We start from the raw sequence: 27,711 nt of genomic DNA, 5'->3' as shown, positions 1-27,711 counted from the left end.
GAGGTACTCAAAATTTATTTCCTACTTCTAGGCTGCAAATATGCATATATTTATGATTTGGATATGATTTTTGCATAGGCAAACCCAAAAGCTAACCCTACCCTTATTTCTTTGGAGCCAAATCTGCATATTGAACCACTATACCTGAACCTGAATTATTAACATTGCTTACATATAAGTATGTTTGTTTCATACTTAGTGGCTAGCAACCTAGTATTATGTTTTTTCTTTCCTATGTGGTATGGTATAACATAAATGAGTGTTGGTTATTTACAATTGTTAATTATAGAATTTGAATATAATCTGCATACAAAAATGAATGTTGGTTATTGAAAATTGCTAATAATAGAATCGTGCATACAAAATTGCTATTTGTTATTGACAATTATTAATAATAGCCTTGAATATGTAGGGGTTGCTTAATGGATGGCTTAGCCTTCATAGACGTAAACGTCGAGCTCAAGAATTGGTTGGTTCTTTCAAAACATCATTGCTTAATTTTTGTTGCTCTCTTTCTAGATCCATCTTCTACTTATTATAGTAAATTGGCTAGGTGCTGATAAATATAAGTTTTTCACCAGACACAGACAGAGGTGGTGGAAGAAATAATTGCTGGACTAGAAGCAGGCATCTTGTTTGGGTCAGTTTTTGATTCCCGAACGATTCTCACTTAGTCTTTGCTTATTTCATTTACAAAAGTACAATGATATGTTTTGATGGGGATTTGGTGGCTGTGGAAACCTGCATAAATTAGTTTGTATACTTTAGGAGTTTTAAATGTTAATGCTCACGAGAAGGTATTATGAACAATTAATAAATAAGTAGAAAGGTTTAGGAAGAGAAAATTCTAAAGAGGCCCAAAAAGGGGAAGGAACAAAAGAAAGGATACAATACAGCTGTGGACCTTAACCATATGTGGTTGAAAGACCAATACAAATAGCCAAGTAGGGGAACAGTATCTCCAAAGATTACAAGCTGAGGACTACTCAATAGCAACTTGAACTAAATTCTTTCATTGTTATCTTGGGTAATCCTGCATGTGTGATATGTTGTTAGTAGCGGCATTATTTCCAAGAGCTGAGGCAAAAGTTGTTACCCCCAGAAAACATATTGCAACGGTTTTATACTTGTGAAAATACGAGATAACAGACGTGCAATTTGATATATGAATGATCTGGTTCTCTTCTCTGGATGAAAAACACAATGAAAAGGAAAGATTCTTAAATATTCTCTCAAGGCTACCTGCTATGGAATATCCTGCTTCATATACGAAAAAACAACCAACCCACTCCTCTAGTTCACCAAAATACTCAATAAAACATCGAGACCTATGAGGGTAAGCCTAATATGCTGACAGAGTAGGGAAAATCGAAAAATCAACTGTGAAACCTCAAGCCTGTCTAAACTATGTTTTGACAGCCTAAAAATCATATTTTCATATTCATACACGCTTTCCTGTAATACAGTTAAACCCCATAATGGAGTATTGGCTTGCATGTGTATATGAAAGAGAGTTGTTTTGATGTGCCCGTTTTGGGATGTTCTTGACTCTTGCCTTCATACAATACTATACACTCAAGTATGATAATGGTTTTATCAAAGATTTAAGAGTTTGTGGTAATCTTCAGAATAATAAATTATATCACAATACACAAAATTAATTAAATTGTGAATTCTCTGGAAATACTTACATATCTGTTGAATTAGAGGTTTTCGTTCCTAACTCAACAGTAACAATACCAAGGGTTTTTGTCCTTAGCTTGCTAAAGAGCATGATATGGCTTTTGTCCTCCTTGACTAAGATTTGGGTTTTTGTCCAAATATGATAAGAATGGATTCGTGCTTCTGATTTACAAGACAATACCTAGAATTTAAAACTAATAACTTGATGATTGCTGATTAATATTTCTTGATGGATTGACAGGTAAACATTTGAATAATACCCAAATGCCTTTTATCAATTATTCTTGATTTGATTGACAGTTGAATATTCATTTCTGAATTGAAATATTGCAGAATCAAATTCGTGTTGGTGTTTTAAAAGGAACTTCTTATCCATGCTTGAATGAATTGATGTTTTAATGATTCATTGATTTGGTTGATTGCTGAATCGTTTGTTTTCTTGATCCGGAGATGAATCGAGATGCAGTTTTGATGATTGTTGAGTTGATCTTTGGTGATTGATTGTCTGCTTGGTTTCTTGAGGGATTGATGAATGCGTGAATGATACTTCTATGATTGTTATCCCCTTTACACTAGCTTTCACAAGAATTGAGTCACTACCTTTGCTTGCTACCTTTGAGAATAATAATGCATTTCTGAAGTGGTTTTATCATCCGCAATTTATGATTTATTGTTTTCTTGCATGATGATCTCCTCCCAAGGAAACAATCTCCCTATTATATCCATAATTTCTTCTTTTTAGAATAATCATTTGTTTCCAAATTGATTGATTCCTTGATGTCCACTTCTCACAGAACCTATAATGCCTTGCCAAGGAACCCTTGGAACATAATTGTAACACGTACATATAATTTTTCTGAAACATCATGAACATAAGTGCATCATCATAAGAACATTGCATAAGCAAAAAATGAAACATAAAATGATTGTTACACAATTGTGTACAAGCAGAAGTCTTACAATCATAAAGCATAATCACTAAAACATAAGCACAAAGGATAGAGATCAGTAATTTTTTAATGGCGAATCTTTGCCAATTGGCAATTCTATCTTTTCTGGAAATCACAATTTGGTGAATAAAACCTATATATGGGGTCAAATAGGTTGCGAAGATATTAAATAATTTCGGTCCAAATCCCAGGCTAATTGCCCATTAGTTTACACATAATTGGTCTCAAACCCTGGTCCAATCGTCAATGTAGTCTACATTGAGGACACAGTTATTTTAAAATATTCACCAGCCTTTACCTATTGTCTTCTTATTGGACAATGTCATTTCGCCCTTAAAATAAAATACTATTTTCCCTGGGCCTGAGTGTTGCCTACCATTTTACCGACGTGTGTCTCCAACTACCCCCGTTTAGCCAACTATTTTATATTTTGGACTTTGGGACACGTGACTTGATTTTGGTAAGAATTAGAATTTATGTTATAACGCTTAAAATTAGGCTTGAAATAGAGTTAAGGCCATTGATCTATCATACATCGACGGTCTACATCAATTCCTTTCACGATAACAATGATAACATGCAAAGTGACGACGGCCAAGTTGGCAACAAGAAAGGACACATTATTAATTGATTCTTAATGGATTGAGAGACTACAAGTACACTGTACATTGTACACTTGGCATATGGGCCATGGCCCCACCTGTGACTATAAATTCAATTAAAAAATTAAATAATCTCTTTGTAGCAACTGACAAATTAGCCAACTATATTAATATTTTGCGCTATATAAAACAATTAATTCGCCTCTTACATTACAAAATGTTTATGACCAACAAAAAAAATTGCCTACATTTATTTGCATAGCAAAAAGAATAAATTTAATTCGTCACAATTATTATTAAATTTTGATATAGAAAGGAAAATTTCGCCAATAGAAAATAATTATCTCCCTTGCCTCAAACAAAAAAATCGCCCTCGATGAGAAATTTTTCCTACACATTTTATGTTGAATTTGCCAGCATTTTACATATTCTTCTTGGGAGGGGTTTCTTAAAGTTATCCTTGATAGAGATGAGCATGTCATGCTCAGTGCTACACCATTGGAAGTAGTTCACCTTTAGTACGTCAGTCTCCAAAAATGACATGCAATGCCACCCAACCATGTGGTAACCTCAGTGCACCCCACTACGCTTGTAGAGATACTCACATGACCTAAGGACACATAATGCACATACAAGAAATGGGTTCTCACACACACCATACAAGTGTGTATAATCAAGGGGATGGCACATCAACCTTGAATGCAATCACTCAAGTAGTAGATGCTAAGATGCATGTATATGAAGGTAATTAATCATGCGTAGACAAGGTAAAGTGGCGAGACTTAAGAATGGAATGTCATCGCATGACACATGAAGGAGCCCAAGACTTTGAGCATTCCTTTGCTCATCAAGGAGGTTTTACTATGTCGGCTCATTGATTACTTTGACCGCCATGCTTATGCTGACTCAATGTTACTCAGAGGACCATAACTGTACCGACTCAATATTGCTTAGACGACCACAATACTAATGTTAGCTTAGCTGCTTATTAATTTTTGGCCCATTTATTATTAAGGTTATTAGTTCATATTAAGAACTTTACTAATTGTTACTATGGAGCTATTAATGTTATTTTAGCTAACATTAATGCTGACATAGATAACATTAAGGTTGTGAAGATATAACTATTGTGATTTAATAATTATATTGATAATATGATTATTATATTATTATTTGTTAATGTTTGGTAGCTTCAGTTGGAAGACATGATTGGATACATAGCATAAAGGTGATATGTGCATACCTCACAATGATATCTTATGTGGGCAGATGGCATGGCAAGGATAAACAACTCGCAATACCATTATTATTATCGCGAAGAGAGAGATAAGAGAGTGCATTTTTTGTTACAAGATTCAAGAATCGGCAGATTAACGGATTTTCGGATGATTGATTGATTAACAGAGGAACAAATGTGTTCCTTATAAAGAATTACAAGGACGTTGTTTCTAAAAGAAACAATGTAGATTGAAGACGAAATTAGAAACAAAACTGAAGATAGGATAGGAAACATTCCTATCTAGACTGAAAGACGGACTACAGACAAGTAGTTGACCATTATAGAAAGTATTTACTAAGGAGATAATATCTTAATACCCTCCCTTAATGGTCAACGTACAAATGTCGGAACACTCTGGGATAACTGAGACCCACCTTGGATCTACAGAATGCTGAAACCAAGAAGCTTTGCCAGAAGAGTGCTATGACTCAAAACAAATTGCAATTACAAAACTTTGTTTTTGTGGAAAAACCGGTAAAACCCAGAATCTCACGCAACCTTGCTTATTACAGACAACATGAAATGATTTTTAAGGAGAAAATCAACAAACCAAAAAAAAATAGAAATAGATTCAGAAGGCAAAAAATGTAGCTTTGCCTTGATTGGGAAGCTCGATAACTTGTGCTGTTGGCTGGAAAGCATTTTGCCTTGCTTGGGCAGCCAGATGTTTCCGATACTCGAACTTCATATGGCCAAACTTGTGACAGCAATTACATTGTACATTTTGCTTCGTAGAGCCATCCAAGGATTGAGCAAAAGGTTGATGCTGAAAGGCTGAGAAGACTGATGGTTACCGATGTTTTGTTAAAAGGATTTTGCAGCAAATGCCTGCTCTGAGGAGGCTGTAGAAGCACTGCTGCCAAATTGTTGTTTCCAATGATCCTGCTGCAGAAGTTTGGTGCATAATTTTGGAAACTTTAGATCAACATTAGTTGATGTAATGTTGAGTGTTTCTATGAAGTGCTCATAGGACAATGGTAAACTTTTCAGAGTGATGACTACCATATCCTCTTCCTCCATTTTTCGACCAATAGCTTCGGGCTGATCGTGGATGTCCTTCAGATATTTTTAGATTTCTGCTTTGATACCATGTTACAAGATTCAAGAATTGGCAGATTAACGTATTTCCAGATGATTGATTGATTAACAGAGGAACAAATGTGTTCCTTATAAAGAATTACAAGGACGTTGTTTCTAAAAGAAACAACGTAGACTGAAGACGAAATTAGAAACAAAACTGAAGACAGGATTGGAAACATTCCTATCTAGATTGAAAGACAGACGACAAACAAGTAGTTGACCATTATAGAAAGTATTTAACTAAGGAGATAATATCTTAATATTTTTAAAGGTCAACTAATCATAACACCTTCCCCCCTATCGGCATGAATGTAAATATTGATCGATTACACCTTATAAAAGATGATGACGTGTCATCTCCCACGTGGATGCCTACTAGTGGGACTCGAAGGGGCAATTACGCCTTGGGCTATAATAAACTAATGACCCACAATAAAGATTTCCATATATATGATCTCATTTATAAACACAAACTACAAATTGAAAATAATAAAATTGATATGGATAATTATTAAAGGATAATTTCCAATATCATTATAAGTGTCAGAATACAATAAATTCTATTACGAGTTTATAAATAATATAAGAGTAATAAAGTCAAATGAAGAAAGAGTTATCATCTTTAGAGACATCGATTTTAGCGGAAAAAAAGAAGAGAGTTAAATTGAAGAGAAAGTTGAATTGGATTGGGAAATAATACATTGGAAAATTGATAAAATAATTGAAGTATTAAAGAATATTTATCCTATGTATATGACATTCTCACACAAGAAGTTGTCAAATACTATTAGAGAATATTTAAGAGAAATATTATAAGTATCCTTGTAAGCAAAATCTAAAACATGAGATATTGGTATTTACAAGTGAAGTCAAGGAGTCCAATAAGAGGGGACATTACTAAAGTATCAAGGATACATAGATAAGTATTATACATTTTTGGATTTGATGCATATGAAGTCAATTTATGAATTGATACATGAGATTAAGTAGCTATTGTTATTGAGTATTATATTTGTCAACTCATTATTTTTTGTTCTATATATACTATAAAAATTATTTGCCTTGATATTTTCCTTTGAGAATGTTCTTCCAGGAAAAAGAGGGAGATTGAGATTCAGAGGAGATTGACATTTCAGGCAACTTTGAAAGAGAGGGAGCAAATAGAAGTTATGATTTAGTCAATCTTCGGTGATCTCAATCATATTGATTCAGAGGGAGTAAACCATGTTGTGATGGATTCTCTAGTGATCAATAAATTGTTGTAGTCAAGAGGACTATGATTGATAAATATACCTCGTGACTACTACCCCATGTGTACATCATGAGAAAATGATGACTTCCAAATGATGTCACTTGTATTTGCAGAAGTTATTGAAAGGTGACGATTTTGCAATAACTTAATTTTCTATTATGATGGATATCTTTGGATATCTATTATAAATTATACTTTGCATGTTGGATGTTTGTATGGTAAGCATTATGAGAATGTGTGTGCACATACCTTATAAACATTTGTTTGAGTACATGGTGAATGTTATGCAAATTGATGTTCTAGATGGCCATTGTAGAGTACTTGGTGAATATCATGTGACTTGATGTTCTGGAAGGCCATTACTCACAGTACTTGGTGAATATCTTGCATCTCAACATTTTGGAAGGCCATTACTCAAAGAGTATTTCGTGAATATCATGTATTCTGGGAGATTCAATACTCATGATATCAGATGTCATATCAAACATTTGTGAGTAATTGGTGAATATTATGTATTCTGGGAGACCAATACTCATGATATTAGATGTGATATCAATTTTTTTTGAGTAGTTGCTGAATATCAAATGTCGATATTCCGGGAGACCAATACTCATAATATCAGATGTGATATCAAACCTTATTAGAATACTTGGTGAATATCATGTGTTGATATTTTGGAAGACCAATACTCTTGATATCAAATGTGATATCAAAATGGTGGATATCTTCTTTGATCAAAGATACACTTAAAATTTGTCATTCCTAATATTACCAATGGTGTAATATCAATCTTCTGTTTATCCTCCCTAGCTAAGAGGGAGTGTTCATTTTTGGTAGCTTTAGTTAGATAAACTCATGATACTAAACTGAAGTTATATATATATATATATATATTTGTGTGTGTAGATAAATAATATTGTAATGATGAAATTGTAATGTTTAAAAAGTCAATTAAGTAAATGATGAATTAAGTCACTTACAAACTAGAAGTTACTTTTAGTTAGATTGTACATATAAACATAACCCATAAATTGGAAACTAAGTGATCTTGATAAAGAACAATTTTAGGGAACCTATTAGGACTTTTGCCGCTTGCATCTAGAATTAGGTAAACAAAAAAGTAAAAGAAATTCAAAAAAACTTATTCACTAAACGTATTATTATTTAGTCTTGTCCTTTTGGGTTCCTTGGCGGGGTGTTATAGTTCTTTCCATATACCTTTTAGCAGTAGTTAATGATCATCAAATTTCAAGTTTGCTTCATCAAAAACTCAGTAATTTGTTGCAAATATAAAAAGTCATCCACTCTTGGAAGATGGTAACGTTTTATTTGATTGTTAGGTTTTTTGAAGGTTGATAATCATTGCACATTACCCATGCCCCTTTCTTTGTTGGCATGAATGGAAAACCACATGAAGATATAGTTGGGTGTATGATACTCTATTTGAATAATTTTGCTTCTTCATTTCAGTTGCCTCTGAAGTGACCAATGTTTGGAAGTGCAAGTAATAATTGGATTTGATTTGCTTCACTGTTAGGTTGTGTATCGTCAGGCTCTTAAAAATCCCCTTATATAACTGTTGGGTGGATATTTTGCAACTGACAGTTTTGGGTAAAAATCCAGTTGCAAAATAGGATGACTAGCCATAGCGTGTGAGACAGAGTCTCTCCTACATTAAAGGGAAGGCTCCCCCTTCTCACCATTCCTTGGATCAACTCAAGGTAAGCAAGAAGTCAAGAGATCTCGTAAACAGGGTGTTACTAATATCCTTTCTTCTTAACTTTCAAGAAAGGATCCACTTACTCGTAGAATGAATAATGGGCAAGGTAAATCTCTAACTACACTTATATCAAGAGCTGGAAACAGTGATACTGATAAATCTTCACTAACTCAAAGGCTAGCTAAAAACGTATCGGTTTGGCTCTAAGTCCGGTCTTTACTTCTATATGAAAAGCTTTACAATTAGAGCACAAAGACTCCTAAAAGTAAGAATACTTAACGATTTTGCGAATTAAGAAGAAAATATAAGCTACAGACAAAGCTTCTAGCTATACACATTCACAATTGCTCTTGGTCAAAGCTCTGGCTTCAATTGTTTCTTAACTCTTTTCTATTCAATTACGAGATACAATTACCAATAACACAAGATAATATGAATCAAAGACAACTTGGATGAATTATAGACAAAGCTTACAATCCACACAAATAACAATTTCACTTAATCAAAGTTAAGTCTCAATTGCTCATTTGTATTCACCCTCTCAAAATAGTGCTTTACACAAAGAAAGTTATGCTAGCACAATTTCTCCAGAGTTTTCTTGCATAAAGATAATGATGATTTTACAATGAGGGGGCACTCCTTTATATAGGCAAAGGAGTTAAGAAAAAAGGGGAGGAAAACATTGGAGCATCTTAACCAACTTTGACCAAGTCTAACTTCAGAAACAAAAGGGTTACATGCAACTGCACATGCAACTCGCATTACATCTTTTGTATACATGCAATTTGCATTACATGCAATTACACTTTTTCATGTAATGCATTCTAAACAACTATGAAATAGAAACTATACAACAATCTTAGAGATTGCTTCTTAAGGCTTTGAATTTTATAATGACGTCACACATTGTGGAAAGATCAACAATCTCCACAGTCTTTGATATAGCGTCAATTCTCATTGCATTTTCATATGCTGATTGCACAACTTGGGAAGGATTTGTACAAAACAAACTTGTTCATTGTGTGCGAACCAAAATCCTTGGAATCTACATCAGCATTGATCCTGATTGTATATTCTAAATTCACTCTTTCTGCTACCAAAAGATTACCAAGATTATCATTAACACGACATCCCAATTGCTCCAAATCACAAGTAAGGTTTGTTTCAACTGCTTGACAATCTTCAAGAGCCACTTGCAATTTTGTGATCAACTTTCTTAATGTCTCTTCCTTGTAACCAATGAGTCCTTGAAATCTGAAGAACATTTCACATGATGAAAGAATGTCACATGAGACCATAGCATTCAGATCAAATTTTATCATTTCATCCCAATCCTCAAGAATTTCCTTTAGGTTATCTGCTTCTTGAGTCAAAGAAGAAATTAAGCTTAGTTCGATTTTGTTCATCTCTTTGACACGCCTTAGAACTGCAAGTGTTTCTATGATAGCTCGAACTCCTTCAACAATGATTTCCTGTATCCAAGAGTTAGCAGCTTCAATTAGCCTTCTCTTTAGATGTTTGTGATGTAACAATAACATTCTGAGAAGATTGGTTCTGAATGACCTCATTTAAACGAGATATCTCCTGTTTCAACTGATTCTTCTTTTCCCAAAGCTCATGATTGCTTTTTGATACATTTGTCAATGCATCTTGAGCATCCTGTAAACAACTCAAACGAGTTGCTTTCCAACTTCAACCTTAGTAAACTTGTAGTTAGAACGGGTAAGCTCTTCAACAGGTTTATCCACCAATGGCTCAACAACTTCAACATATTTGGTTTTGTCGGAATCAACCAAAATTTTGGAAACAATCTTATCTTTCAAAGATTTAGATTTAGTCTTCTTCACAGGGAGATTGTTAGGAGGAACAACAACATTCCTTCTTTTTGTTGTTATTCTACCCAACCATGCAGGCAGGCAGAAACTTTCATCTGTAGAAGCAGGCACAGTGGAGACCATTGACATTGATCCAGATTGTATATCTGTAGTAACTGAGCATGATTCAGTCTGTACTGCTGAAGACATAGGAACATGTTGAGAAGACTCCGTCATGAAGAGTTCAAATCCTATCAAAGATGTATCAAGTTGAGAAACTTGACCACTGGTAAGAGTTGGAAAATCTTCAAACACATTTGCTAAGTGTTCATATTGTTCATGTGCAGGAACATGAGGAGTAGCTGATGAAATAGGAAGAGCCGTGATGCTAACCTTCGAGACTGGAATGGAATGAGTGAAAACAGTAGAAAATGAATTTACATCATCATCAACCTCATGCAAAAATGACTCTTCATGTAGAGAAGACGTGCAGGCTCGTGTAGGCTTTGGAGGAGATGTGATGATAATTTCTCCTTCATCTGAATCTTCTTTCTCGGATTCTGTTTTCAATTCTTTTTTTGATTCTGCCGTTGATTCTTGAATTGGTTCAGGAACTTGAGATGATTTAGTTCCTTTTCCCCCCTTTAATTTGAATTTGAGGGTATTCTTGGCATTTGAAGATGAGGCACCATCTTTCCTTGTAATTTCCAATTGTGATTTCCTACCAGGAGGACCAAAACTTCCACAATCCAGGCCCATCTTAGGATTTACTCTTTTAAGGCCTTTACTTTTCAACCATTTGTTAGTGTTTACTAGGATAGATTGAAATCTGTCCATGATAGATGTACCTTCCTTTTGTTGCCATTGAATAGGGAAAGGGTCCTTCTTATCAAAATCGGTTTGATGAAATTCGGGATCAAGGATGTCGCTATCATCTTCAACTTGGAAATCTGGAGGGATTTCCAAAATATTAAGATCGATTATTTTTTGCAAGGTTAACCTGCAATAATCCATCTTCATAATGTCAAGTTCTATTCTCATGTCAATCCAAATATCTTCAATGTGATGAACATGAGTGTAGGCCCTTTTTATCTGAGAATTCATCTCTCGATAGTCAAAATCAAATCTAGCCTTGAACTTCTTCAATGTAATCAACTGCAACTCTGATTCCATATTCTTTGCTTTAGGCATAGAAACAATTGAATAATTGCCAATAGATAAAGGCCTAGTTGAGGTAATGCCAAATCCGGGCCTATGTGAAGCATGATGATCACTCTACACATCCATGAGTTGTCTGGCTAACTCAATTAGAATGATTTGATCTGTAGCATACCTAGGTAAGGTATACAACTCTCCTTTGAAATATCCAACTCTCAAATATGTGAAAGTGGGAAATTAAAGAAAAATGCAGCCATACTAGTTTACCTTTTCCCATGCTACATCAGATACTCTTTTGATATACAACTGTTTATCGAATAGACACCTGTAATGTCCAAAGAAACCATCTTGGACTCTTTTGTAATGGAATTTACTGTTAGCCAAAGTGATTTGGTCATAGTATTCCCAAACAGGTACTTGAAGACGATCACCTTTGGTGGAAAGACTCAAAAAAGATCCCATGGCAGCAATAATGTAAACTAGATAAGAATTCATATAAAAAGCTACTGATGTTCCTACATTGCCTATCTACTGATAGAGTGCAGTACTGATAAGCTCTCCCCAAAAGATGTGTTCTTTGTTCTCTATAATTTGAAACATAAATTTGTACATCCATGGCTCAAAATCGGAAGAATCCTTAAGACCACAGATCCTGCTAAGAAGGATGATGAGATCTTTGTATTCCTGTTTAAAATTTGACAATGAAGAGTCTTTAGCCATCAGGAAAAAATGCTTCTTTTGTTGTCTAACCAGTAAAGGTTGACATACTTTTGATAATTGCTCTTTTGCTCATTCCAACAAGCGAATGACGATTCTTTGGTCAAATCAGCACATTCTGATTTGTGAGGAACTTTGAAGATTTGCTCAATAAATTCAGGGTCAAGGCTAATGATAACCTTGCCATCAACATCTTTGATAGTTCTTGTTTTAGGAGTGAACTATCGAGCGTATCCATAAACAAAATCAGGTTCTATGGCTGCCATGGGAAATGTAGAAACCAAATGGATGTTGCTTCTTTTAATACGTTTCATCTCATGAGTAGTTGGAGCTTTAATCCTTTCTAGAAAATCAGCTACGTCTACATGACCAATCTTCATGTCCAACATGTTGTCCAAGACAGATGTAACTGAAGAAGGAGATGCATGAGCCAATTCCTTATCATATTGATATTTCATTTTGCCCTTGGATTTGGATGGCGAGGACATATCTGGTGCTTGTGCTACAACACAAAAATCTCAAAACATAAATACATCATCAGAAGGAATCTCCATGCAAGTGAATTCCAGAGCAGTAGTGAAGATTCGAAAAAGGAGTGACTTTCAAAGAGAAGGCATATGTATATATAATGGAATGGAAAGTGAAATGAAATGAACGGAATGTGGAATCAAATGATATGAAAGTGTGAAAATGGAAAATGGAAAGAAATGGAATGGAATGAAAATGCGCGAAGGTGAAATGCATGGGAATGCATGTAAAGTGAAAGTTGCTGATTTCAAAAGTGACTTAATGTTTTCAAAGCTTTATTGTATAAAACATGCGTATATGCAAATGCAATATGTAATAGAAGGTGAAAGGTGAAATGAAATGCAAGTACGAATGAAAGGTACACTTTACGTGTATATGCGGATGGAGGATAGCATGTAAAGTATGTAATGAGGTGGAAACATATACTTATTCATGTAAGCGCGAATGTGTATGAGAAGATGGAAATGAAAAATGGAGGTAAGGTAATGAGTTATATAGTCACTTTTGGAGGAAAGAAGTCAAAATACACGGAAAGCGAAAATGACATCTCTTTGTCTTTTCAAAATATGACTTTTGATCAAAATCGGACCTTTTGGATGTAATTACACGTAAGATATTTCGTATAATGGTGTCATGCGAATGAAAGCGAAAAGTGAGATGGATGAAAATGGAAACGGAAAATGAGATTACATGTATGTGCAGATGGCAAATGAGATGAAAAACATGTAACTGCATTTGTTGAATGAGATGTAAGATGTAATGACATGAAAATGGAATGTGAAAAATGATAATGCTTTCGCATGTAATGAAGGAAAAACAAGTTTTTGGGAAAAAACTTGCAACTTCTCCAAATGGAGAAAAAATCGACAAACAAGCACACAAAACCAAAAAAAAAGAAAAAAACATACCTTTGAAAACAACTCAAAACATGCCAAGATGCAATGCACTTCAAAGATAAAATCCGAATTTAGAACTTGGGGAAGAACCAAAAACATCAAAATGAAGGAGAACTTCATATTTAAAGGAAAAATGCACATTCTAAAGCAAAGATTTTTACAAATGGCATCCATTCAATGATTTCATGCATAAAATCAGCAAAGATAAGCATGAATTAAAATGCAAGAAAGAAGAGGTCCACTTAGATGAAGAATAAGTGTCAAAAATGAAAGAAAAAATGTTCTTTGTTTGAAATCTTCTTCAAAAATGGTGAGAACTTTTCAAATCTTGCAAATTCGAATGATGAAGGGCAGAAAACAAGGAGATTATTGTGCAAGATGCCAAAACATGCCCTAGATTGTCTCCTTTTTGCAACGTTTTGAAGATTTCAATCCCTTAAGACATTTTTGCAAAAACGTGATCCAAATTTGAAGATTTATGGAGTTTTTTGCAAACTCGTGCCCTAGATTGGGAGATTTAAACACGTTTTTGGACTCAATAAACTGATTTTTTATGGGGGCAAAATGATCACCAACCCAAAATGCCTTGAACGCAAGAGATTTCATTCAAATCCATGGAGATTATCTCTAGTTATGATCAAAATTGGAGTTTTATGGAGCAAGAACATATTTTCTTCACAAAAAAGAACATTTTCATATTCATTACATATATTAAAACATGTTGGAAGGCAAAATCGGACCTTTTAGAGTCTATTGCATGTTTTAAAATATGTCTTTATGCATGATCTCACTTTTTGAAGCTCATTGCATATTTTAAAATGTGTTCGACTCCAAAATCGGACCTTTTGGAGTCACTTTACATGTTTTAAAAACATGTCTCATCTTTTTTATGCATAAGCACAAAAAGGTCCACTTTTACAAGCTTTTGATGTAATGGCATGAAAAGTATCCTCAAAATGAGTTTTTATATGCAATAGCATGAAAAGTTTCCACTTTTCATAGTTTTTTTACATGCATTTGTACATTAAAAGTCCACTTTGAGGCATTTAAGTTATGTATTTCACTTAATTTTATAAAAATGTCATCAATATGGGTCAAAAATAACATTTATGCATCATATTAATCAATATAATACATAAACATTATATTAAAGTGACATTTATATAAGTATTTGATTTAAAAATAAAAAATTTAAAAAGTAACTATATAGTTCTATAGTCACTTTAAGTGAAAAATTTAAATGAAAAGTAACTTCAAAACATAACACAAAGTGAGTAAATGTTATATTTTTGAAAAAGTGAATGTCAAAATAAAAATATAACATCATTTTTTAAATTCATGCTGTTGCACTTTAAATGTCCACCTTTTGAGGCACTAAAATGACCATATCTCTTGACTGAAAACTCCGATCAACCTCTAGGTTAGACTAAATCGAAGGGGAAAACGAAAGGCATGACATGAGCAAATCCAAAGGACTAAAATCAAGCAAACGAAAACTCAAAAGCAAAGAATGGATTGTGAAGGCTTCAAAAATCAAGCAAAGACTCGACAAAAAGCAAAATGAAGACTACTTGACAAAGGCCTTAAGTAAAACAATTTGATATTCAAATTGAAATGGATTGATTGATCAACATTAAGCAATTGAATATCAAATTCAAGCTTAGAGAAACGCAAAACTAGCTTGAAAATTTTTCGTGCTGTTACCAACATTTTGTGGTGACAAAATGCAGGACAACAATAACTACTCTAACTCTTCCATTCATTGTTGTTTTTTGTGATGCATAATTGGATAAACTTCACATTTAAGTACATTTTCATTCTCAACTTGTAAAAAAGGAAAACAAATTATGCACATGCATTCCCAATTTCTAGGTTTGATTGACACTTGTTAAATATATTTTAACTTCCCCTCATATGCATCAGTCGTAGCTATCTTTGCTATTAATGCATGGACCATTTAAATTTGTATCTTAGGATTGTATTAAATTATTAATAGTTGATTTTGGTGCTCCTTTTTTTTTATATCGAGATTCTAACTTCATGTTCTTTATCCTATCTACAGGTTAGCAGCTGCAATTTCTAAAATGGGATTTATGCTCTCGGAACAAGGCTTTTCAAAAATGTCTATACCTGTTGGAATTGCTGTTAGTATATGCTGCAGTGGTAGTGGCTTCTTTTATCAGGTTCTCTATTTGTCGTCAAGACACAATGTCATAAATTTTAGTAAATGTTCTTTTATTTGTTGATTCACTTTTATAGGTGTCAATGACATGTGAAATAATGTTTACGATATAATATTTTGAGCACCTTTGGAGATGACAAGGTTATTGATTTCTCTAGAATTTACAGAGCTTTTTTCAAAGTTTCTTATTGACATAAGATATCTTATGTTGGAAAAAGAGTTTGAAATTTAAGGTTGTATTTATGCATTTGAACTTCAAAGTCTGCTTAGATTCAATCTGTACAACTAAATAGTCTGGAATCTGGATATAGTTGTAGACTAAGTCACAAGGTTTGAATTTGAATTTGAGCGGAAACAAACTGGATGAAGTTGAAGATTTGGAAAAAAAAAAATCAATAATCACCTTTTGAACTCCCTTGCTGCTGTTAAAATTCCCCCAAAATTGGAATAGCAGGTCCCTTGGAGGTACAACAGTCTTGAAATGTTCGTAAAGCAGCGTGGCCACACCGGTACATGAAATGGCTTTAAGCATTCATAAGAATTGAATCAAGGTAGAAGGACTCAGCAGATAAAATATTTAACTTTATTTCTTTTCTTATGGCAACCATGTTACCTCTCCTTTTTGAAATAGGATTTGACAATAAATAATAATTAAATAAAATTTAAACATAAAAATATAATATGATATAATATAATATTATTAAAGTTTAATTAGTTTAATGTATGGTCTTGAAGCATAAAATAAGGGAGTGATGGAGCAAGTGAATCAATGAAGGATTAATGGAAGAAGAAAGGAATGCAAGAAATAAGGAAGTGACTCTTTCAAATGGCATAAATTATTATGGGTTGTACTCTCTCAAAGAGTGGTAACTGTGAATGGTTCTGCTTTTTGCAAAGGTGAGACATGATGAAGAGGTATGGCTTCTCCTTCACATTGGAAATTATAAAGGAAATAAGTTTTCAATGCGAAGGACATGCAAGAGAGATCAATTTGTAAAATTATTTATGATTCTCAAAGAGGCAACAGCAAAAGGTGGTCATGCAAATTCTTATGTGAAGTGGTGGCTCTTTCACAAATAAAGGAGAAATCATTTAAGCATTCAAGGACCACTTGTCAATCATCTCTCACTGACGCATCAAATCAGCACTCATGAATCCATCAAAGCAATCATCAATTATTGAATCAGCCAAACAATCAATCAACAAAGTTTGTTTATTAAAGGGTACATGAAACAAGTTTAGTTTTCAATCTTTGAAAACATCTCTATGTTATAGTTTTTATTAGTATTACTCCAAGTTTTTGGGATCAGTACAACAGGAGACAGGGGACTAGTTTGCAAGAGGACAAATTTTTTGCCAATTTTGGGGACGGCCAGGGGATGGTTTTATAACAATAGGGAAAAAATTAATGTAGAGAAATATAAAATATTCATAATAGAATCTTAAAATATAAGAATTGGTAGAATTCATATGCTATTTTTTTATTAATTTGAGAGTCAAAGTCAAACTTCTTAAAATCAAAGTTAATTTCCTAGGTGCCTCCTCTACCCAAGATGACTTCATGACAGGGACAACTAGAAAAAATATTGGGAATGTGTCACTGGATAACACTAGTTTTTATAGATTCTGGGTCTTTGCCAAGTTTGATTTTGAGAAAAAAATCAGCATGCTGAATTTGAGGCGTGTCTGAGTCTTCTAACACTAGTTTCTAGGCAATCCATGGAGATTGAATACCCATCCGAAGGACAAATCTGCACTTGTGGTGCCTTATATTTTGATGATGACAAAGAAATGTGCATGCTTAGTCAGTCTGTATACCGCCACACAGATGCAGTCTCTAAAAATATTGGGCATGTGTCACTGGATAACACTAGTTTTTATAGATTCTGGGTCTTTGCCAAGTTTGATTTTGAGATAAAAATCAGCATGCTGAATTTGAGGTGTGTCTGAGTCTTCTAACACTAGTTTCTAGGCAATCCATGGAGATTGAATACCCATCCGAAGGACAAATCTGCACTTGTGGTGCCTTATATTTTGATGATGACAAAGAAATGTGCATGCTTAGTCAGTTTGTATACCACCACACAGATGCAATCTCTAACCTGCACCTTACGAAGCCCTATGATGAAATACATTGATACTCACTCCCTATTCTTATCAGGGATAGACAGGGCTGCAATGAACCTAGGGAAACAGCATGCTCAGATTTATTTTGCTAGCAAACAACACACATTTGAATGTGCATGAGATCATCCTTCAACCCCTTCCAAACAAATCTCTCTCCCTTATGAGTTTTAAAGCATTCTTGATTGCCTGTTAGTGGAGTACCATAAACAGTCCGAGGACCTTTTTTTATTCAAGAACCAGATTGCTTCTGTTTTTAATATTTATACTTGATAATGTCATCAAATTACCTTATATTTATCATCTGTAATCTTCCAATCCATAATTTCTCACATGCCAAAGTGTTCTTAGAGTTCTCAACTAAAATTGGGGACTTCTGATTTTCTGTAATCTCGAATGTAGCACACAAAGTGGATTTTCAGTTACTGAAAAGATGGTAGAGTGCAATACTGCTGCACCTCCACTCCCATATATATATATATATATATATATATATATATAGTTAGTTAGTTAGATAGAATATTAAAATCAGATAATTGAATAATAATAAAATAAATGATTTTTAAAGACAAAAAACTTAACCAAACTGATACCAATAAATCAATGTTTATATTAGACATCAATATAATTAAATAACTAAAGTGGAATAACTAGATAACTAATTGTTAATGAATGAATATCAATTTACAGTAATTAACTACATCCTAGTAAATATATTAACTAAATAATAATATATTGAACATTAACAATATAACCAATCCAATCTACATAAAACTAATCGGTCAAACCACCCATGCCAAATGAAATGGCCATGGGTTATATCACTACATATTTATACCCCATCTAATGTGGTAGGAAAGCATTGAACAACACATGAATAAATAAAGGTACAGACATTCATGCAAAAATGAAAGGAATTGAAAAGTATATTATTAGGGAGAGCGATAAGCAAATAAAGGCTATGAATCAAATTAAATAGTAAAGACCAAGTAAAATTCAAAAATCCAAAATTTTAGGGGACAAGGTCAATGACATCTTGGGATGTGTAAGGAATTTGTAAATGGACAAAAAAATAAAGAGGTATGACCTAATATTAAGCGGTGTTCACCAAAGGACATTGAACCTTGCATTGGTTAAAGGCATTAATCAAATGTATGTGATTATAGGTATTTTATAATTTCCTTTTTAAATTATTTTGCTCTTTGTTTCTTTAAAATAAATAGATATTGTAATTGGATTATATATATATATATATATATATATATATATATATATATATATATATATATATATATATTATAACTATAAAGCATTTGATAGTACATATAGAAGATTTATATCTATAAAATATATTTGATATTTTATGATGGATTAATAATAAGTCATGGTGAAAATAATATGATCTCAAGCTTTTTGTATAAGTATCATAGATGGGTGAAGTTCCCATTTGGCTAACACAATAGAGATGTAATTGAAACTCCTAGTGTCAGTATCAAATATGGGTGAGATTTCCATTTGGCTAACACAATCGAAGTGGAATAAAAACTAATTACCCATTTGGCTAACATGATATAGATGGATATTTAGTGTCAGTATTAGAGATGGGCGTAATTCCCATTTGGCTAACATGATATAGATGGATATTTAGTGTCAGTGTTAGTATCAGTCTATCAGAGATGGGTGTAATTCCCATTTGGTTGACCAACATGCTTGAGATTGATATAATGGTCAAAATATTATGAGGATGTCAACATATGCATATGTGAACCCTGAGGGGTGCATTCCAGAGAAGACAGTCGAATAACTAAGGGGTAGGAAACTTGATCTGGAGACGTCCTTAAGGTTTGGGGTTAGGATAGAAGGTAGAACATATAGTTAGACATGTTATTGTTTTAATTTGACATTTATTTTGTAGGTTTTATTTGTTCCAAACCAACCCTAATAGTAGGGATATTATAGAGAGAGTAGGAGAGAATTGTGCAAGACGACTATGTGCCCTACTGTGGCCCAACCTACAAAAGTTTCAATTTAGATATAAAGACAAAAAAAAAAAAAATTTGTTGGGGGCTCAGAAAGAGTCCCCCTTGCACCCCTTTATGACAACCCTAAATCTAACTTACGAGATGTTCTTGCTTGAGCCTAGATCTGGATGTGGAGGTGGAACCCCGAGCATCCAAGCACATTTGGACCACCAGGAAAGAAAAAATGACAAGTAATTAAAAATTAAAACAAATCACTTAAAACATGTGCTATATTCACTTTTTTATCATTGTATTTTCCTTTAAACCCTAAAATGATTCTAATAGAGGCCATTTATTATTTTAGCATTTCATTTTGTTTTCTATTTTTCTCTCTTCTTATTTGGTCTCCATTTTGATGTTTGAAGAGGATTGTTCGTGGGGTGCCAAATAGCTTCCACAAAGGAGATTTAAGCGTATAAGGTAAGCATTTGATCCTATTCTTGAGTCTTTTGATGGATTTTTTCAAGTTCGGGATAAAAATTTCAAAGTTGCTTTATTCTTTTCTTTTCAAAGAAATAAAGAAACAAGTCTGGTTCTTTGTTTTAATGTTATTGTATGTTTTTTGCACTTGAATTTCTTAGCTTTTTTCTAATTTAAATTTAATCAATTCCTTGTAATAGCAAGAAATCAGATTGCAATAATACTTGATAGTGAAAGATAAGTGGGAGGGCAAGGAGCTGATTATTTCAAAATTGATATAAGGTCTCCGTTATGGAGACATGCCACTAGAATGTCATAGGTTGCAAGAGGTGGGTTATATAAATGGAAGTGCAATAGACGTGATTGTAAGCCATTCAATAACTCATATTCTCGAGGTAGTATTCACTATATGGGCCTTGCTGGTAAAGGAATGGGAATGTGCAAAGGCAAAGAGAGGAAGGAGATGTCTACTTGCACAAATAGTAGGATATGTAAAAGAACAAGAATAAGCTAATAGATTGGTTAAGAGATCAAAGCATACTTCTTATGTTGGTCCATTCGGAAAGAAAAAAATGGAGTTCCCCATTGAAATAGTTGCAGCCTCCAAGCATCCATTCAAAAGTGGAAGATGAAGAAGTAGAAATTGATACAACAAAAGAGATCCATTGTACCTAGTGTTTAAAATGTAGGCAAGAGACATTGTTGATCAAGCCATTGGATGTTGCCTCTATGCCAATGGTCTTCCTTTCAACTTGGTGACTCACCATATTGGAAGGAGATGGTGGCAGCTATCAGTAGTGCATCGGCTGGTTACATAAGTCATAGGTATGCAAAGGTGCGTACCACCATATTACAAAAAGAGAGTTACCCAAGCAATGGTGTGTACGGAAAGCTTTGCATTCAGAAAGGGCTGAAAAGGTCAAGACATTGGTCTTGAATGATGATGGGCTCATGTGCAATATTTATTGGATTTTACTGAGTCTATCATGACTATGATGGCATGGACACAATGGTAGAGAAGGTAAAAATTGCAATATACAAAAGGTGAAATTTAATCATTCATCATCACTGGAAAAAGATGACCACTCCATTGCACCTCCTTGCATATGCCCCATCTTTGAGGTACTATAGCAAGGAAATACTTTCTATGCTAGGGAGAGCAGCACCGCATATAGATGAAGAGGTTGCTGATGGGTATCAAAAAACTTTTGAAAGACTCTTCCTAGATGAAGTGCAAAAAAATGTTAGGATAGAATTTGGCTTCTTTGCCTCAGGAAGAAATCATAGTCCAATAACTATTAATGCCCAAAACAAAATAGAAGCTATTTCGTGGCAGTACCTCTATGGGCAACCATTTAAGTATCTATATGGAAGCTATTTCATGGTAGTACCACTTGCAGTCAACAATTTAGTACATAACATTCTTTAATTTACTTTGCATTTATTTATTTATTTTGTGAATACTGCCCAGGTTGCAAGTTCCTCTATCACTGAATGGAATTGGAGCACATACTCGTTTATCCAATCAGTGAAGTGTGACCGATTGGGCTCAAAAAAGCCGAGGACTTGGTTTATATTCATTGCAACTTATGTCTTATGTCATGTAAGGATCCAAACTACAAGGATGTGACAACAAAAATTTGGGATGTAGACCTTGAGTGTGCCGACTTGGATGCAACTGTTGTGGATCTTACTAGACTCACTACATTACATAGTGTGATTGTTGGTGTACTTTAGGTCTCCCCAATTTTGACCTCCTAAGTGAATGGTAATCCAATGCAGCATATGTCAAGTCTAGACTGCCATTAGGATGGCATTTCTTCTCATCTACCCCTGTGAGCCTACCCATGTGGGAAATGGAGCAAGTCAAGCACTATTAGTCAGCTAGGTGATTCTAGGATGGGTGGGCAAGTGTCAAGCTTTTCCTAAGATTAGAAGAAAGACAAATGAGCTCTATCGATACATCTATCCATGCTCAGACCCTGCTTGAAATGAAGAACCAGTTTTGTGTACATCAAAGGAAAAGATTCCACGAAGATCTAGAGCTAGAGTGATGAAGAAGCAACTAGTTGAACGATGACATCATGGAAAGCATAAAAAAAATTGTCAATGCATTTTGGGTCATTGATGTGATTAGAGCAAAGGTCCAGGTCAAATCGTGATCAGCCACGTCGAGAGGAAGAAAAGTCAAATGTCATAAAGTTCCACGTGGCAGCAAACCCATAGCGAACCAAGTGAAGTGGTTAAGTGATTGAATCCAATGGCCCTTGCTCTACCACTTTAGCCATATGCAAACTCTTTGATCTTCAGGGCATAGCGGGAGCCATAGATCTTCCACCTAGTAAGTTGCAGGCCTAGATCATCAATTCATCTTGATCGTCCAACAAAGCTAAGATCAACGACTCTAAATGAATTTCAGGCCAATTTTTGGCAACAATCAACTTGTATTCACATATTCCCTGGAAAGAGGACATGTGGCATATTCGACGTAATATCTATTATGGCATCGACATCGTTAACAAGTGTTACACACCATTCGATCAACAAGGATTGAATGGCCCTAGTCATGCTTTAGGCCTAAATGTTGAAGGACAAAAAGTTTTGGAGAAAGTCTCTAGAATAATGACATCTGTCCACACTCAAATCCATTTCGGGCCAAAAATTAAAAGGATCAAAATTGACTTGTAAACGACAACCATAGATTCAAATTATAAAGGCAAAGAGCTTGCATGATTGTGGTCGTAGATTTTGAGGAAATCAATAGCGGTCACGAAAAAGTTGAAAAGATAAATGCGTGGACCCAGAGAAAATAGAGTAATGCCACATGGGGGTGCGGACCCAACTTATTAACATGCAGTTTCCATTCAAAGTGCGAAGACTCAATCGTGATCGTTGACCTAGATTAATTATGGCTGCCCATTTTTCTTAGTGAAGGATAATGTTAAAGGCCCAGTCAAAGCACAAAGACTAATTTTGATTGTTGATTTGGTAACTAAAGATGGTACATCGACGACAGAGATTTAAACTCAGAGAAACGACTAGAAATGTGAAATGGAAAAGGTGGCGCAAAGGGTTTTGCTGAACCAGGATGGGAAAATGAAGTGTTTCGAGCGTATTTCAGAATGACAGTGAATTGCAGAAGCCATGGAGGATGCTAGAGGTTAATAAGGAATATCAGGCTGTCAAATCTAGAGTCAGGAAAGTTACCAAAACCATGTAATGATGCCAAATTGTTAGGGTTTTGAGGGTTTCTGACCATTTTTGCTTTCTTTATCTAATGTATTGAATTGTAATTGATGACTGATGATTCATGAGCGATTCAAGTGCTTCGTGTGGTAATCATGAAATGTAATTGGCTAGTTCTAAAGGGCCTATAAATGTAACATTTTGAGAAGTAGATAAGGTCGGTAGTTTTCTGTGCAATCTTCTCGTGGTAGCTGGGACTACTGAGTGAGACTCGAAGTTGTAGAGAGAGGGTTGATTGATGAAAGGGTTGGGAATTGTCTAAGTCTTGATAGCTTATTGGGGTAAGCAATGCTCGTGATTGATTGTCACTTTGATTCTTTCATTGTCACCTTACTGCCTAGCTAGGCCTGTTAGTTAGTTTGAGGATTGGAATGTGAACTAGTTGGGAAGTCATTGATAGTGGTTTTCACATGGACTGTGATCCATTTATGTCGGGAACCATTCCAATTTTCATTGTGTTTGCATTTAGTTAGTTTAGATGCATGTAGAAGTAGATAGTAGTTTAGAGATAGTCCTAAATTTTAGTCATCATCCTTCATCCATCAATTATTAACCTCTCAAGAAATCAATCATCAAATCGACATCGATCATCACTTTTTCTTGGGATCAAGAAAACATACAATTTCACAATTAAGCATCACTCTATCAAATCAACCTTCAATCAATCATTATCCACCAATATATCAAATTAGCTAACATTCTATCATCATTGTCAAATCATCTCATCATGAATATATACATATACACACATGCATTTACATTGATTATATGCAATTAAGAAATAGTTGGATTTAATATATATGTTTTCTTCAATATTAAATTTTGGCTATAATCATTCTTGTTGAGGGATTAGAGTGCAAGAAGGGGGAATAGTGAAACTAGGTATGACACCACATAAAGATGGTTATGGATTTGTTGTGATCTATTCACATATTGCCCTTTAAACATGGAACCCTTATCTTTTGTCTACTTGGCTTTTTCGATTTTGTTTTTTGTCGACTCCGATTTCAATCTCTTGCATTCCTAGTTCCGTATGTTTCAAGTGATAAATTTTGCTAAGTCTATGATCAAAGAGTTGTGTCCTGCCTCATGTTTTTGGTTTTGAAGTATTTCCTTAAAAAGAATTATGAAATACACAAGGTTGAATTCTATAACCTTTGGTAATACCTTTATGTTCATCCACAATGGACAATTTGGAACACGATATTAAGTTATTAATATTCATTAGAGCTTGATTAGTAGGGGTTTTGTCTTATTTTATAGTTGGAAATTCGATATGAGAAAATGGCCAGCTTTCGAAACTTCCCTTATAATTGGATATTCATTTAAACTCTAAATCAGTGGATTTCTTTTGCACACAAAGCTTGAGATGTAAAGATCGTTTTCAAGGTGAGGAGACCTACCTCCAAGTATTGAGTGGCACCCAAGAACATTGAAAATTTGCTAGAGGCTCTACCATGAAAATCATGAAGAATCTTAGGGATTGCAAAGTCCACTACCTAGTTGTTTGGTAACTTAAAGATGAATCATTTAGGGTCCCACAGGTTCAAAGCAACACGTGTTGATATTCTAAGTACCATAGTGATAGCACATAATGAAGGAATGTGCTGTTTTTTTTAATGGAAAAGTTCTTTACGATGCTACTGGAAGCTCCACTATCAGTCTTTGAGGAGTTAATTGGAAATGAGAAAGCCTCTGTTGCATTCAAAGCCTAAATATGGAATTTGTGGACCAATTTTTTTTCACAATGAACATCCATATTCAGCGCAAACCTCTAGTGGAAGAGAAATGTCACTACACCAAAAAATCCTGGTAGTTTTCAATAGTTTCTCTTGGAGGCTTTGGATAGTTTATAGACAAATGACAAAATGCAGCGAGAGGAGGAAAATCATCCATCAGTGTCTATAAGCGACATCTCTTAATATCCACTCAGTAGAAGAGCCCATAATGAAAATCCAAAGGCATGCTCTGGGCGTGAAAGACACATACTCAAGGAAAGAGACAAGGACAAAATTTTGTGATCACCTTTAACGTGCTCAGAGTGCACATATGACATGGTCAAGGAAAGGTATGAAGTCCGCATGAGCCTTCTATGTGCACCTAACACGATTTAGGCATGGATGTGGAATGTAAAGAAGTAACAAATGCGTCATGGAGGCCCGTTCACCCATGGAGCGAAAAGTATACATAGCCAAATGATTTAGCAAAACCTAATGCCTGTTGCAATTCCTAAACATGTTGGTAGTGCATATTGAAGGGTCAGCTGATTTTGACAAGTAGCAAATCCACGTGAAGGTCAATATGCACGTAGAGTGCAATTTCAATAGGGTTGAGGAATTTGATTTAATAGTGATTCACCAATGGGATCAATATTCGCTCACTAATTTTCGATTTTAAAATTTGCCCATTGTTAGAAAATTTAACAACTCTGAAACCACAAGGTCAGGAGAAATGGTTAGGTGCAAATGTTCAACGATGAATAATCTTGACCCATGATGGAATGGTTAAATGGTGATGGACATTCAAGCTAAGTATGGAATTTAAATGAAAATTATCAAAATATTGAATTTTTTATTTAATATTTATTATTTAATTAATAAATTAAAAAATCCAAAAAATCTTAAAATCCAATTTGTTCATGCATGTACACATGGACAAAGCTTCACAATGAAGTTAAAGTGCCCAAAACGGTATCTTCCAAAAAAAAAAAAAAAAAATTGTGACAAATGGTACTTTTTGTAACCAAAATCTTCTCCCGAATGGAAACTTGGAAGAGAAGTAAAAACAATTGCCCAAAATTAGCCTACAAACAACATGACAATTTTTGCGATTGAATGTCTATATGAGAGAGCTATTCCTATTTGTTCTATCATTTGAGAGTTGGAGAACAAGATGAAGAGAAGATTTTGAGAAGTGTGGTGAATTTGTGAAGAATTTTTGAATAAGCATTGTGATAATTCTTGGAGAGAGAAAAATCTTTGGAGAGAAAATCATTTCTAAAAAGAGGCAAAGTCCTTTTGAGTTGAGAAAATCAGAAAGGGGCTGTGAAATTCAAAGGAGGGAAATTCTGTAGTAAGTTTGAAAAATTAAAAAACATCTCTTTCTAGGAAGAGTGGAGAGTTTTTAAATGAATTTTCACAATTTCCTTCTCCGGGGACAAGTTTATATGCGAGGAAGAAATTTGGTTTGCTTTAATGTTTCTTGCATGCTCTTACGTTGTTTAACTTTTGTTTTACAGGGAGGAGGAAATAGAAGAACCAAGAGGAACAGGCTTCTCCACAAACCAACTAATCAAGAACAAGTAGAGGGGATTTTATCTTGAATCCAAGCTTGTGTCAAAGTGGGCGAATATTGGTGACCTGAATCTTGGAGGTCTAGACGTGAACAAATTCAATAGGGGGTTGTGAAATTTAAAGGAGGGAAATCCTGTAGTAAGTTTGAAAAATTAGAAAAGATCTCTTTCTAGGGAGAGTGGAGAGTTTTTAAATGAATTTTCACAATTTTCTTCTCCAAGGACAAGTTTATATGCGAGGAAGAAATTTGGTTTGCTTTTTTGTTTCTTGCATGCTCTTACGTTTAAATTTTGTTTTACAGGGAGAAGGAAATAGAAGAACTAAGAGGAACATGCTCTCCAGAAATCAACTAATCAAGAATGAGTAGAGGGGATTTTATCTTGAATCCAAGATTGTGTCAAAGTGGTTGAATATTGGTGACCTGAATCTTGGAGGTCTAGACATGAACAAATTCAATAGGAGGATGTTCAAGTACAAAAAACATGACTTGATATAATTAGCTACTCAAATTATCAAAAGCAAGATTGTGGTAGTTGATTTTCTTTCATCTTTCCAATATGTAGAATTTGATTGTACAACACTGAAGTCATTCTAATTCAGAATATAGAACAATCAAAAACTCAGATGGAAAAGTTTTAGCTGATCTCTCTACGCCAGTCATTTCAGAGGCCTTTGGAATCCCAACTAATAGGACAATAGTGGTGAAATTGAAGGAGCAAACACATAGTTTACACCACTGGGGTTGA

At 34.3% G+C, this 27,711-nt stretch overlaps 1 protein-coding gene across 4 annotated transcripts in view; it reads left to right on the top strand.

The window, feature by feature from the left end:
• Positions 1-27,711, top strand: part of LOC149576782 (magnesium transporter, putative (DUF803)) — a 128,607-nt gene that overhangs the window by 81,332 nt on the left and 19,564 nt on the right. For all 4 annotated transcript variants that reach the window (XM_089819886.1, XM_089819887.1, XM_089819879.1 and 1 more), the window contains 3 exons: positions 413-469; positions 582-640; positions 15,742-15,862. In XM_089819886.1, coding sequence (XP_089676012.1) covers positions 413-469; positions 582-640; positions 15,742-15,862 — 237 coding nt within the window. The remainder of the gene's footprint in view (positions 1-412; positions 470-581; positions 641-15,741; positions 15,863-27,711) is intronic.

Source organism: Cupressus sempervirens, chromosome 1 (assembly GCF_028749045.1).
Source record: "Cupressus sempervirens isolate cs-2001-9-10 chromosome 1, ASM2874904v1, whole genome shotgun sequence".
NCBI classification, from domain to species: Eukaryota; Viridiplantae; Streptophyta; class Pinopsida; order Cupressales; family Cupressaceae; genus Cupressus; species Cupressus sempervirens.
The sequence above is the reverse complement of the archived record's forward strand: the minus strand, read 5'-3'. Positions and strand labels throughout refer to the sequence as shown.